Below are 15,108 nucleotides of genomic sequence, written 5' to 3' on the forward strand. Positions count from 1 at the left end.
AAGTGGTGCAAACACTAGGGATTGTAACATCTAGTCCTTTCAATGAACCTAATTCCTCAAACCTGATCAACACCCGTCGTCTTTGTGCCCTCTAGCACGGCACAAAGTCCTGTGGATCCACACCTCAGGAGACGCCAACCTAGCGCTGGAAGGTAACAAGATGCCTCGCGCCAGGATGGACGGCAGAACAGGACCTCCCAGGTGCCCACCACCTCGCCAGCAGGATGGGAAACGAAACCACAGCGGTGATGACCGAACCTTCCCCCTGGCCAAGCTTTCAGCCGTTTCTACACCCTGGGTGGAGCAGCCTCCACACCGAAGGGGGGAGGAGCCACCGTGGTAGTATCAGCGTAGTGTACTGTACCCACAACCTCAGCATGCACTACTGCTTACTCACTCCATCTGGTACCATAGTCAGTTTGTAGTCTGTTTCCCCCATAACCTTTGCATGCCTTAGATACTATGTCAGGTGTGAGGTCAGGTGTAACATAGGTAAGTTAGACTGAGTCCTTAGATCTGCTACTGCCAATGCAATCTTGAGACACATCTGACATATAGTCTTGGCATTGCACATTAAAAGTAGTGGTTTGGTCCCTCTGACTGATATTATATTATATATGACATCATTAGATTATTAATACTGAAGCATCAGTGTGTACCTAAGTTGGAATTGTCATGCAAGACTTTTACTTGTAATGGAGTATTTTTACATTGCAGTGTTAGTGCTTTTACTGCAGTAAAGGATCTGAGTATTTATTCCATCTCTGATTGAAGATGGCAGTAAAAACACACAGAAAAGTGACTTCTGTTTATATTGATTATATTGATAAGGAAAATTTAAAATAAATATTGTGAAAATAAAATAATAAAACAATTTCTGAAGGCATCCAATCTCAAATATCTGAGAGGAAACAACGCCACTGGTTTAAACACATCTGCGTCTAAAGTGTCCAAAAGCAGCACAGAACAACAAGTGAACTGAAAATGTTAAAGTGTAGACAGAAAACTGATGATGATGATGAAGGTCACTTAGTTTTCTGTGTCTGAGTGTTATTGAAGTAGTTTCATCCCAACATGAAAAGAACAAAAAATGAAAAACAAAAATGTGACCCCACCTTCTCTGACCTGTGATAGTTCTAAAGATGAAGATTAGTATGAACATTATTGACTGTAACTGTCTCTACTTTGTAAGTAAAATGAAAAAAACTGAAGTTTGGTTTCTTTTCAGCAGCCATCACTGTACAAGAGAGGATTTATTTACTCAATTTATCATTAATAATCAGTCTATAACCAGTTAATAAATGGTTTATAACCCACTATAATGTAGCTGTAAGCAGATATAAGTGGTTATTAATGTATCAGTCAACAACTATAACTCCTCCTGTGGACACACACAAGCGTCTGCTCCTGTATAAACAGATCATGAACAACAATATAATAAAACAAAGCCGTAATAATATAAAATATGTCTTCATATGAGAAGTTATAATAGATACTGAACATTAATAAACACTTAAAATATCTGCTTATAACAGCATTATAGTATGCCACAAACCATTTATTAACTCTTTATATACTGATTATTAATACTACATAGGAGGACTTACAGTAAAGTGTAATTCCACATTGAGGCAGCAGAGGGCAGCAGACTGCAGCTGTTGCTGTGATGTCACAGCAGGTGCTGTCCATCAGATTTCAGTACAGGTATGAGACATGTTGGAAAGAATATTATAAGAGTTGTTTGTTGCAGAATAACAGAAAATTATCTGTACAGTTAAACAATATGAAATCATTTTTGGTCCCAATTTTACACAAAAGTTAAACTTTCCTCGTCTTATAATTATAATAAATAAGTGTAATATTATATATATGTGTGTATGGTTTAAAAGATGCTTTATAAACATATTATTATTTTAAACAGTACGTTTTCCTGAAGTTTGAGAATCATTCTGACCAACAACATTAAAATAATAAATTACAGTTCAGCTACAGAATAATATTAAAAAAGACAAAAACGGAGTCTTGTGCTGCGTTCCAGCTTCCTCAGGAAGTAAAAACCTTCAGTCCAGATAAACAGTCCATCATGAGGTGACATGTCCTCCTCTGAGTCCATTATTGTCCCTGTGAGGACACCTGAGAGTCTTTCTGTCCACTGATCACATGTTTTAAAGTGTGTGAAGGACACAAACATAAACCCTGAGCTCTGTTGGTTTAAACAGTACAAACTGTGTTATATGTGTTTCAAAATGAAAGTCCAACGTCTTTGAGGCTGTTTACACTTAGTTTTAAAATGCGTTTCACAAATGGACACATCGCCATTCACACCTGTGTCTATCAGGCGTCTCCAAGGTGTCAGCTGAACACTTGTGATCACAGAAAATGGACGTGTGCCGTGAGAGTTGGCAGCCGTGTCTCTGGTTTTACAGAAACACGCTGCATCACAGCAGGATGATATATTCTGCTTCAGATGGTCTGAACATGTTTTTATCAAAAGGCTTTTATAACTTGATTTGTGAGTATTGGAAGACTGCAGATTTATCATCTTTGAATCTGAAGCTTAAATTAAGTCGATAACACATGATAAAGACAAACAGCTTCCCTCAAAAACACTAACTGATGTTGTCGTTTTATCACTGTGTTTAGCCATGCTAGCAACGTAGCTCTGTGGAAGCCGATGTCGGTCTGTTAGTCCACCACTTTGGTCCAGACTGAAATAACTATTTCATGGATTCTCATGAAATCTGGTTCAGACATTTATGTTATATATATATTATGTTATATATTAATTATAATTTACTTTTGTATATACCTGAAAAACGTTAGCATGCTAGCACATTAAACTAAGATGGTGAAGGTTAAACATTATGTTTGCTGATGTTAGCGTTTAGCTTAAAGCACCACTGTGCCTAATTAAAGCCTCACAGAGCTGCTAACATGTCTGTTGACTCTTATTCTTGTTAAAGCAAATAATTCTCTTACATCAACTTTTTTGTCTACGATTCAAATAAATATCTTTTGGTTTTGGACAAATGGACAAAACGAGCATCTATAGGTCGAATGCTGACTTCGTAGTTTTGGTGAGAAATCACTTTGAAAAATGAGAATAAAAACTAAGGTAAACTTCATGTTTTATAGTCCGGTTTAAACTTCAAATCCAAAACTTCACTTTCACCAACAATTACAAAGCAAAGATTGTGTTTCAGTCCGTCATGAATCTGAATCTCTTCAGCAGTCTGATGGTTTTACTCTTTGATCAGCTCCTCACAGAGGCTGAAGTTGTTGTTTAGAGTTTAAATCCTCAGTCTGAATCCATTAAATCTTGGTTTTACAAATATATGTTGAAGCATTTCAGCAGGTTTTAAAGGTTGTACACCTGTATGGGAAAGTGCCACATGGACTGGCCTTTGTGATGGACCTGTGTGTTGTTAATGTTAGAAACCTTCCAGCTCTGAAGAGTCACATCTTATGAGATTCTTCCCAACGTTTCTTCTCATTAAATCATTTTTGGGGAGTTTATCTTCCACTGGAGGGCGCTGTCCTTATCAGCAGAGCTTGACATGACTCAACTTTCATCTTTGAGAAAATATATAAATAATGTTTATTATTATTTGTAGTACTTGTAAAGCCTGAAGAGGAAGTAGCTTGAACAAAATCTCAACAGGCCCCGAAACAAGCCCTGAAGTGGACATTGGTGAAAAGTGGTAAGTTGGAAATGTAGTTTGAAGACCTGAGAAACTGAGGTGATGATGACGGTCAAGTCTTGCAGGTTTTCAGTGTTTCGGCAGGTTTTAAAGTCAATGAAATCTGTCCACAGCAGAGTGTGAGGATCTGTGATTCAGTAGGTCCTGAGTTTGAAGACCTTGCTGAGCCTGGAGGTGGCGCTGGAGTAGATGAGGAAGGAACCTTCGTCGGTGCTGAAGTGTTCCCAGTCTCTGCATCCGAACGTTGGTAGACTGTGAACTGGAACGAAGCCCTCGTAGCCCTGCCACCTGTAAACACAAAGAACAGAAATAATAATACCACCTATACCACCTATCATCTACCACCCGGCAACAGCTGATGTCACCGTCAGACTCGTCTCCAACCTTCAACAGCATGTACGTACCTGTAGACGACGCTGTTCAGAGAGTAGGAGCTGCCATCATGAGAGTTGGCCACCACCAAGAACTTCTCCTCTCCGATGGTGAAGAACTCCCAGTCCACAGCACTGAACACAGCAACACAACAGCAGCTTTTAACCTGTGTTTAACCTCAGTTCTAGTGTTCACCTCAAGTCTATTTAGTGTCTGTGAGTGTTTCTGATGCTGAATGTGTGTTTGTTTGTTTTATTTCTCTCTGCTGAGTTCAGGTCTCTCATATTCCCTGATAAGGACACATATCTGGTATTCAGTACAATAAACTCCTAAATGCTGCCAGAAGTGTAAAATACATCAACAGTAGCTAGTTTCAACAGGTCCAGGACATGTTTAGCTTAGCTTAGCACAAAGACTGGAAGCAGGAGGAAACTGTTAGCTGAGCTCCATCAAAGAGAAGAAAATCCAACAACTCCACAAACCACCTCCTGGCAGACAACATATTGTTTTGTTAGTTACTTTTTCATTTTTAACAAACATTTGAAGATGTTTGTTCATTAATCTGCTCTGGATTTGAACCTGCTGTGTGATGAGCGGGTTGGTCACCTGTGTGTGAGGATGTCCTGGAAGCGGATGAAGGTCTGGGTTAGCGTGTTGAGTTCATACACGGTGGAGTTGATGCTGTAGAGACTCGGGCCGCGCTCTGAAACCTTCTGACTGTTGGCGACGGCGAGGAAGAACCTGCCGTCGATCTGGAACGTCTCCCAGTCCGTCGCTCCCACCGTCTGCAGCCAGAAGAAAACACTCAGATCTGAAGCTCCGACTGGAAGAAAGTCTTATCGAGGTACAGTTACTGTTTAAAACACGATGTGACACAAGTCTGAACGTGACCTGGTGTTGTTGGTTTTCATGTTGATGAAGGTCAGTCCAGCATTTTGTTCCAGAGTCACATATCTCAACAACTACAAGTCAGATTTTCATTAAATTTACTGTGAAAATTGATGCTCCGCTGAGGAAAAAACCCAATTTATTATCATGACACCCTGACCTTTCCTCTAGCGCCACCGCCAGGAAGAAACATTTTTAGCTCCGCTACTGCTAAAGCTGTAATAAAAGATCAGCCCAGAAATTAATTAATTAATCCCAACAAACAAAAAGTAATACAGTCCACACTTTTCATCACCCCGTCCCCACAAACAAACAAACAAAAAACTGCACTTCAGTTATATACAATGAGCTAAAATTCTGTTTTTACCAAAAGTCCATTAAACAATATTTATTATTTTTTAAAACAGCAGTATAGTCTGTCCAACACAAAATAAGCAACGATAATAAGTATCTTTATTTTTAATTTATCTAAGTTCTGATCTGATGTGGAATAATTTAATAAAAATAAACAAGAATTGAATTGAATTTCAGTATTTTGCATTAATTTTGTGAAGTTATTTCCAAATTTCCAAAAAGTGCCTTTTGTGCCTTCTGACGTCTTTTGTGGAGTTTTTTTTTTTTTAGAGCTTGTGAATCCTGATTTATTTATGAATGAATCTGAAATAAGCTTCTTTAGTTTTATTGCTAGTAAATAAGAAATTGACACTGTTGCAAATACTAAACTTAACATATCATCATTAGATTCATGTCAAGGTCTTTTTCACAAACATCTAACAGACTCATGCAAGGAAATACAGATTTTCATTAATATATTATAAAATCCCTTAATCTGTAACATATATCACCTCTTCCTGTACTTCAGTTATGTCCACACACACGTCTCTAAATGTAATGTTCAGTTTAACAAACAGATTTCATCCGTGTGTTTTTTGTTCCAGGTGTAATGACTCCTGCAGCCTCTAGAGGACGCCAGCAGGCTCTGTGTTTATGGCATCAAAGCTGCTGAAACGTATTTGTAGATGTGTTACGTATGTATTTGTGTAAACAAGTTGAATGTTTTCTCTCCTGGCTGTGACTCGCTGTCAGAAGTTGAATTAAAGGTTCAGTTGGTTTTCATGAAGCTTTAACATGTTTTTTGTGGTTTTAAAATCCAATAAAAGTCTTCAGTCAGATGATCCGCCCCGACTGACGAGTCCAAACAGTCTGCTGCTGGAAACCCCCTCACACACACACACACACACACACACACACACACACACACACACACACACACACACACACACACACACACACACACACACACACACAGGTCACCTGCAGGTGTGTGTGTGTTTCATTAATTACACTCCTTTTAGTTTCCTGTGTTTTAATTGGAAGGTTTCATTTCCTTTTTATCATGAACTACGTAACTACGCAGAAATGAAAACACATTTTCATAAATCTGACACTGATTTGATGGATGTTCTTTCATGTGAACGTCTGTCATCATGTTGCTGTTTTACTGCTGTTTGACCTTTTCCTGCTGATGAGTGAAGAAGCAGTAAACACACAGAGGCTGCTGCTGTGTTACATTACAGCTGCTAAAAAAAGATTAAACTCAATCCGCTGAGGCAGACGGTGAGATGTGGTTGAAATCTCCAGAAAAAGCTATTATGTGGGTCTTGACTCCATTTTTTTTTATTATTAATTTTATCACTTGATTATGAACTTTTTAAAATAAATGAATAAGAGCTGCAGTCCGAGTCAAAACATCCATGAGACTGAGACAAGTTGGAGTCAAATCTCCCACCAAGACCATAATGAGTCCAGATTAAAAAGAAAAAGTCCAAGTCAAGACACAGAAACCGAGACAAGTCCGAGGCAAAAAGTTCACGAGAATACGATAAATCCAAATCATAATGACACCGAGAAGAGTCCAAGTCAAACACAAAACCAAGACAAAACATCCCCCAGCAACAGCAAGTATTGAATTAACTATTACTGATAGAAATAATAAATAGTAACAAAACTACAGAAATAAGACACAGGATGTAATGAACCTGAAATACCCTTCAACAAGAAGAACATACTTCTACAAAATTAAATGTATTTTTTTCTGACTTCTCATGAAACACTGAATAGTTTGACTCCTTTAATCCATGACAACACACACACACACATACACACACACACACACACACACACACACACACACACACACACACACACACACAGTGTTTCCCTGCAGCGGTGAGTCGGCAGGTTTATTACTATCCGTGTGTGATTTGTGGTTGGATGTTGTCACGTCTGATTCACAACAATAATTGTGATAATCCTCCTCATCATGTCTGTCTGCTCTCGACTCTGCTGTCTAACAGGACTCACCTTTCCAGATAGTTTGAATAAAACAAGAGAAGAAGAAGAAAGTTTGTCCTGAAGGCGGCGCTGGAGGAAAGGTCATGGGGTCATAGGGTTAGGGTCATTGTGGGACAATGATTATCTACAGCAAGTCTCATGTAAATCTTATCAGTAGTTGTTGAGATATGTGTGAGGACAGAATGAATGATTCTTATATTACAATAAAAAACACAATTGATTACAAATATCTTACAATTTCAATAAAAAAGTCTCATAATTCAGTTTAAAAAAAGGCATTATGATTATATGTGATTTCACAGTTACAAGAGAAAGATCTTAAACTTACAAAAAATGCTATAAGAGAAATATCTCATAAATCCTCCCAAAAATCATAATTAACATAAAAAAGATCTTATAATTATGGGCTCCGTATCACATAATTAGAGAAAAATATCATGTAATTATGATTTTAAAAATGTGTAATGTGTAATTACGAAGACAAGTTCTTGTAATTATGATAAAAGACAATTAGTTACAAGATCTGTATCTTATAATTATGAGAAAAATATCTTATAATTATCTAATAAACAAGTGCCTCAAAATTTTACTTAGGTACAGTACTTGAGTAAATGTACTTTCTCACACTACATATAAATTATATAATTTGTATGTAATTATCACACAGGACGCTCAGTGTCTGATTTATACTCTGCTCTGATTGGTTGATGGTCTTTCTTATATGTGTAGATGACATTAAGCACAGATTAATTAACTATAAAAGTTAATTAATCTGTGCTTTAAAATAAATAATAGCATTACTGTAACATTATTTAACCTTTCACTGCACACATCTTTACTGACAGTTTATTACTCCGTTCTCTTGATAATCGATCTGTTCAGATTTCCACATCAATATTTTTTAAATAATGTGATTTTGGAGGATATCAAAGTTGGATATTTTCTAATTCTACACATTGTGGATTCAACCAGCTGGCTGGATGGAAATGTAACAGCAACACATTGAATTGAATTAAATTGAACAACGTTTTCGAAGATGGACATAACAGATCACAGCGATCGATCGATCGATCTTAGAAGTTAAGAATGTTTAAGAGCTTCTTAACGTTTGCTGTCTGTGGTGATGAAGGTGATGATGAATACATTTTAAAGTAACTCTGCATATTTAACTATCTGTAAGTTGCACAATAGAGGTAATGAAAATACATCAAAAGCATAAATGTTGTAAACAAGTGGAGCTTCCTGTAAGTCTCAGACTGTCTGTATGTAAGTGTGAGACAAACAACATACACTTCATAAATTAAAAGAAAAGAGTAGATACATAATCTGTAAATATCCCACCGGGGAAGTTTCAGCCAGAAGAGATGAAGATATGATGAAGAAGAAGAGAGGAGGAGGAGGATGACACAAAATGGCAGATCAATTGTTGAATTAATGTTGTGTGTGTGTTGGTTTAGTTTTACTTTCCAATTTACATTGTTATCACTTATTTTACATGAAACATCACTGAACAAAGAACATCAGTGTTCATGAGAAAAGTATAAAATGTAAAAAACAGTGACAACTTGAATAAAACATCAGTTTTCTTTTGTTTTGGTTCCTCTTGCAGCTTTTTAAGAGCGCTGAACCTCCGTTGAGCGTTCAGGAGTCACTCGTTAATCTACGATCGTTTCTAAGAGTCTTTGGTTGCATTGCTTTTGTAAGATGGATTTTATGATCATCTTACTCTTAAGAAGCTTTTGGGAAACGAGGCCAAGATCCTGAACCAAAACCTGCTGCCAAGAGGTCTCTGATACAAAGACAACAAAGACTGACCGGGATGCTCTGGAAGGTCTGGAAGCATCCGTCTAGCCAAACGTAGACAGTGGAGCTGATGGTGGTGGTCTGGCCGTCGAAGGTGTTAGCAACCACCAGGAAGTGGTACGGTCCAACAGTGAAGAACTCCCAGTCATATGCCCCGGATGTGGACAGAGTCTGGTTCACCTCAAACAGCTGAGAGAGGACAAGAAACAATTAGACGGGAGAGGTCAAAAAGAGGAAGGACAGGGTTTAACGGGGGAGGATGGGTGAGGATGAGGACAGGAAGGGAAGTAAAGGACAGGAAAGGAGAGGATAAAGGAGGACTGGTAAGAAGAAGACCGGAAAGGATGCAACAGGACAGGACAGAACAGGACAAGATCTCAAGAAAAGATGAGGATACCACAACAAAAGACAAAACAGGAGAGAATAAGAAAGGAGAGGACGAGTCAGGAGAGGACAAGAAAGTATGGGATGGAAGAGAAAAGGACAAGACAGGAAGGGGTAGCTGAGGACAACATAGGAAGGTTTGTGAGGACAGCAGCAGGTGTGTGAGGACAGCAGCAGGTGTGTGAGGACAGCAGCAGGTTTGTGAGGACAGCAGGTTTGTGAGGACAGCAGCAGGTTTGTGATGACAGCAGCAGGTTTGTGAGGACAGCAGCAGGTTTGTGAAGAGAGCAGCAGGTTTGTGAGGACAGCAGCAGGTGTGTGAGGACAGCAGCAGGTTTGTGAGGACTGCAGGTTTGTGAGGACAGCAGGTTTGTGAGGACAGCAGCAGGTTTGTGAGGACAGCAGCAGGTTTGTGAGGACAGCAGGTTTGTGGGGACAGCAGCAGGTTTGTGAGGACAGCAGCAGGTTTGTGAGGACAGCAGGTTTGTGAGGACAGCAGGTGGTTCGTGAAGACAGCAGCAGGTTTGTGAAGACAGCAGGTTTGTGAGGACAGCAGGTTTGTGAGGACAGCAGGAGGTTTGTGAGGACAGCAGCACCTTTGTGTTTGGGTTCCACCTGTAGATCACACTGTGGATGTTGTGGTTGGAGTCTCTGGCTGAGGACAAACAGGGACACGTTTTAATCATTTTAAACTTGAATAAAAACAACCTGAACGTGAGAACAAATCTACTGTTTTTATTATGTAATAATAATTTAAATAATTTTAACCTGTTGATCTAATAAAGATCTATTAATATTCTGATTGTAGAGCAAGAAACAATTCAGGTAAACAAATGTTTTCTTGAATTGAAAAGCAAGCTAGCAGTTTCTCCCTGCTTCCAGTCTTTGTGCTAAGCTATGCTAATCACATCCAGGTCCAGTCTCAGAATGGGACACACGGAGATACTGATCTGAAACATGTGACTCTGGATTTACTGTCATGTTGGAGTGTTACTTTAATATACAACTTGGTTTCTTGTTAGGTAGAAATCAAACGTGTCAGCTGAATAACATTAGCTTTCAAGCTAATAAATGATAGCTCATTAACACTATTTGGATCTTTGGATCTTTGGAATGAATTAAAATATTTTGAATGGCCAAAATACAATTAGACATATCGAGTGCCCTAAAATGAATTTGCTGGCTAAAAAAAGACAAAATTCCACTCAACTCCACCCACTAAATCTGTCAAATTAATTTCTTCTTTGCTAATTGCTGAAAACTCAGAAACTAAAACTTGACACATTTTTATGAAGCAGTTTTGTGTTTTAGTAAATTTGTCTTGTGTGATAAAAGTCAATCATTATTCACATAACTCTAGTAAAGTAAAACTGATATGACTTTAACATCAACGGCCTGTACAGACTCTGTGTGTGTGTGTGTGTGTGTGTGTGTGTGTGTGTGTGTGTGTGTGTGTGTGATCTAACCACAGTACACCTGCTGCATCAGCTGCCTTTCTTTCTTTCTTTCTGTCTTTTTCTTTCAGATGGTCAGATCATAAACAATCTTTTTTCTTTTCAGCTCAGATCAGTGAGTGTGTTTTGTCTTCACAGGACACACACACACACACACACACACACACACACACATACACACACACACACACACACACACACACAAACAAAGCAGGTGTTTGATGTTCGGTTGAGGAGGCAGACACACAGACGAGAATTTTCCTCGACAAAAAACTAAAAGTGGTGTAAGCCATGTTGAATGATTAATTCATTTCTCCACAGTAGATCTAAATCCGGTGCTTCCTCACAGCTTCACTCTTCTTCTTCAGCTAAAAGCGAACGTCAGCAACATGTTGGTGAAGCAATGATTGTTCAAAACATATTGATATATATGAGCTGACAGCTGCCGTCCACCACACAAGATCAAAAAACAATCTGTTCAGACTCACCTGTCAAGACATTTGGAATATTCCTTTAATAAACACTGTCAATACAGCTTTAAATAGAAAATGTGCAGTGTTGTTACTGAGCATGTTCAACGACTTAAAAATGTTCTGATGAAGACTTGAGACTTTCACTCCTCTTCACTCTTATATTCTGTCGTCTGTGCGCTCACTTCCTGTTTACCTCGTCTGTGATTGGCTACGACCAGGAAGCTGTTGTTGTGGATGTGAAAGGCCTCCCAGTCCAGAGCGGCGTGAGTCTCCAGAGTCTGATGACGGAGGAAACGCCGTCGCCGCCGATTCCACCGGTAGATGACTGACAGCTCGGGCTCCGCCTCCCTGGAGTTAGCCACCACCAGGAAAATCTGACAGAGAAAAAATATGATTATTCATCTACTTTAACATCATATCAACAACTGACCCTCCGTCTCTGTACGATAATAACACGATCCTCAGATCTGGGAGTTTTCAACACGGTAAGTCGTAACGGTAACGTGTGTTCACAATCAGTAGCGTGACACACATCAACACACAGAAATACAACAGCAGCAGGAAACAAACAAAATTACACAAAAAAATATCCAACTTGTTTTTGATTATATCCATAAAAGCATTTCGGATTAATGTGCAAAACTTTATATATCTAGAAAAAGTGTTGTAATGTTCAGACTACGTTCAGTAACATTTGATTCAACATGAAATGATCGACTGTGTGAAGTTGCAAAAACACTTTTAACAAATCTGCACTGAAGAGTTTTATAGAAATGTGATCTTAAAGTTCTGGATCAGAACTATGGTTGGTATGGTTCCCATACCTGTCCGTGCTGACTGACACTACAGCAACATAAATACTTGGGATCTTTTTGGTTGGACAGTAGATTGTTCTATAAAACTCATGTTGGATACTTGTAGCTGAACAGAGCTCGTTTCTCTAATTGTTTTTTAAATTTTGAAGGTAAATGTGCCTCCGTTTTCCCTGTAAACTACAAAGTTTTCTGTTTAATGTTGTTTTTTACACAACAAATATACTTTCTTTTATCATCTTTTTTTATACATTAAACTTCTGTATCTACACACTTTATTAGTCTAATCCAACACAACAGTTCTGCCATAAATTCGACTTTATGAAGCTTCTACATTTTCAGTTTCTGTTGACATTGTCAGAAAGGTGATAATTAGGTCCAAAGGGTGAATTGTATTTTATGTGTTTGTTTCTTTCTTTATTATTACGGGACATCAGCCCCAAACATGCTTGAAAACTCACCAAATTTGGCACACACATCAGGTTAATGGTTGATAAAATGTAAAAATTAACCCCCAAAGTGCCAAAATGTGCTCTCTAGCGTCACCTATGTAACTAAAATGGCCGCCACGGCCCGTAGGAATGTCGTAGAGAGATCAAACCAAAACCGACTTATTCGTCTCATCAAGACCTACAAATCATACACTGACACCTCTGACCTAAATCCAACCAGAGATCCGCAATTAGTCTTTCAAAAGAGACTTTTTTTTGTTCTCAGTTTTGGCTCCCGAACAAACGCTATCTCCCCCGAGGGCGTTAATGGTATCGACTTCAAACTTTAATACATGACTTATGACACTGTGCTGAAAAAACGTTGTTAAAAACTTTGTAATAACTCAAACGGTTTGGATTTTATAAGCCCTGAAAGTTGCAGTGCCACATCACCCTTACAATGTAAAGCAATAGGGAGGCAATCTATGGGCATGAACTTTGTGTCAAACAGAGGCTTCTGACGTCTGAACTATAAGTCTGTCTGTTGTTTTCATTTAAGACCATGGGCAAAAAGTTCCTTGCTGTTTCTTGCTGTAAGTGTGTTATAGAATAAATGGAAAACAAAGTGTTTCACTCAAATCCGTGATACAATCAGAACCGTGAGTTTTGTGATTCATTGCACCCCTAGTGTTAACATGTCAGCTTTGTAGACTGTATTTTGTATGTCGTGCACATAGCTAAGAGTGTGTAAGTCATGTATTTGATGCATGCATTCATACTTTCTGATGTGAACCTTCACTTTTAGATCTGTGAATGTTTTTAGTGTTCAGTCTTTCTAGTATTCAGCACTGATCTGTTCCTGTATCACATTATAAGTTCTGTGGTACTTTATATATTTCTGTATACTAAGAAAATACACAGGAAACACGTGTAAATCATGTGATATCTTGTCTGTTTTTGATGAGAACATAAATCTGTTGTCACAATAAAACAATACTATAAATTTGAAATACTATAAATTTTATTGGCATAAAATTGCCCCCCGCCCCCCTCCGATTTCATCAGATAGGGGACAATAATATAGTTTGATGCAGTATGTTGGTTTTCCTCCTGTCCTCCCCAACTTTTTGAGTCACCAGCCGCCACTGGTGTGGGGGTTGAATGCAGCTCTTTTTTGTAGGATACAGCAGAAAGACCTATATACATACAGTACATTATATACAAACTTTGTATGAAGTTTGGTGTTATTATCATTTATTTTACAATAATTATAGGTCTTATATTTATAATTCAGTAGTGGGGATGACCTATGAGTGGAAGTGAAAAATAAGTGAGGGTGACAGTTTAGTTATAAAGTGCTGTAGAAAAATACCATCAGAACTAAAATTTGTAGCTCTGTACTGCAGTTTTTCCTTTATTAGGGCCCGAGCACCTAGCGGTTCGCTCACACTCTCCATTCAAATATATGAGTATTTTTCTGTGTTCAGCTGCAGTTACTTATTGTCTCTACACACCTGACAGTACACATGTCAATCAAACTTTGACCAGGTCATGTGGGTTAAAAGTCTTTACTTTTCTAAAAATAGACTTGATGAAAATTAGGAAATTAATTTGTTTTACACACAAACTCATCAAGAGTTTTCAATTTACTAATTGAAATTCAAGTGAATGGGCCCAAAACTTGCAAGACAGACATGTCTCACCCTGCAGAAAATTCTCACACCGTTGAGATTTGATGTTTCGCCATGACAGAGGAAGTTGCTATAACTTTATTGTAAATGCTCCAATCTGTCAAACTTCTCCCGGCCTGAACACATCTACATGACAATATTCCATCAGTGATGCAGACTGGCTGAATAGCGCCCCCTATGAAATTTCAGCGAAGCAGCCCCAGCAGTTGATGTAAGTCAGAGTTTGAATTAAATTATTTTGAATATTAAGTTGCATCACTACATGACAGAGTGTATCAGCCTGTAACACTGAATACCTTTATGTGAACACCTGTTAGTGTGTGTGTGTGTGTGTGTGTGTGTGTGTGTGTGTGTGTCCTGCTACACATGAACCTCCTGCACTGAACAAACACAACAACACAAAGTGAGGAGAAAACTTCAAACAAAGTCAACTGTTTTTTGTTCTTCTCCTTTGACTCTCGTCTCTCTCCGTGTAAACACAGTTTCTACTGTTCACATTAAAGCCGTCATGGTTCAGCTACAGGCCAGATGTCACATGGTCAGAGGTCAACCGGAGGTCACATGTGTTTCTGAAGTTAATATGAGGCGTCAGACGTCCAAATCAGTCAAATCAGGTACTTATATTCAATAAAGATAAACACTTAAGCAAAATCTCTCCACTGCAGCTCAACAGTAAAGAATAAAGAGAGAATTTAAAAGGCTTCAGGAGATTTATGACTTGATCTCAGTATTCTGGACAACTTT

General features: G+C 38.5%; 1 protein-coding gene across 1 annotated transcript; it reads right to left on the minus strand.

Moving 5' to 3' along the window:
- Positions 1 to 3,125: 3,125 nt before the first annotated feature.
- On the minus strand, positions 3,126 to 11,816 carry LOC121907607 (thrombospondin-type laminin G domain and EAR repeat-containing protein-like; the record flags this gene model as incomplete). Its single annotated transcript, XM_042427265.1, has 6 exons — positions 3,126 to 3,989; positions 4,106 to 4,207; positions 4,680 to 4,858; positions 9,132 to 9,308; positions 10,100 to 10,158; positions 11,624 to 11,816. Coding segments are annotated over 6 exons (864 nt in total), but the record flags the coding sequence as incomplete, so codon positions are not given.
- Positions 11,817 to 15,108: the final 3,292 nt, after the last annotated feature.

Source organism: Thunnus maccoyii, chromosome 11 (assembly GCF_910596095.1).
Source record: "Thunnus maccoyii chromosome 11, fThuMac1.1, whole genome shotgun sequence".
NCBI classification, from domain to species: domain Eukaryota; kingdom Metazoa; phylum Chordata; class Actinopteri; order Scombriformes; family Scombridae; genus Thunnus; species Thunnus maccoyii.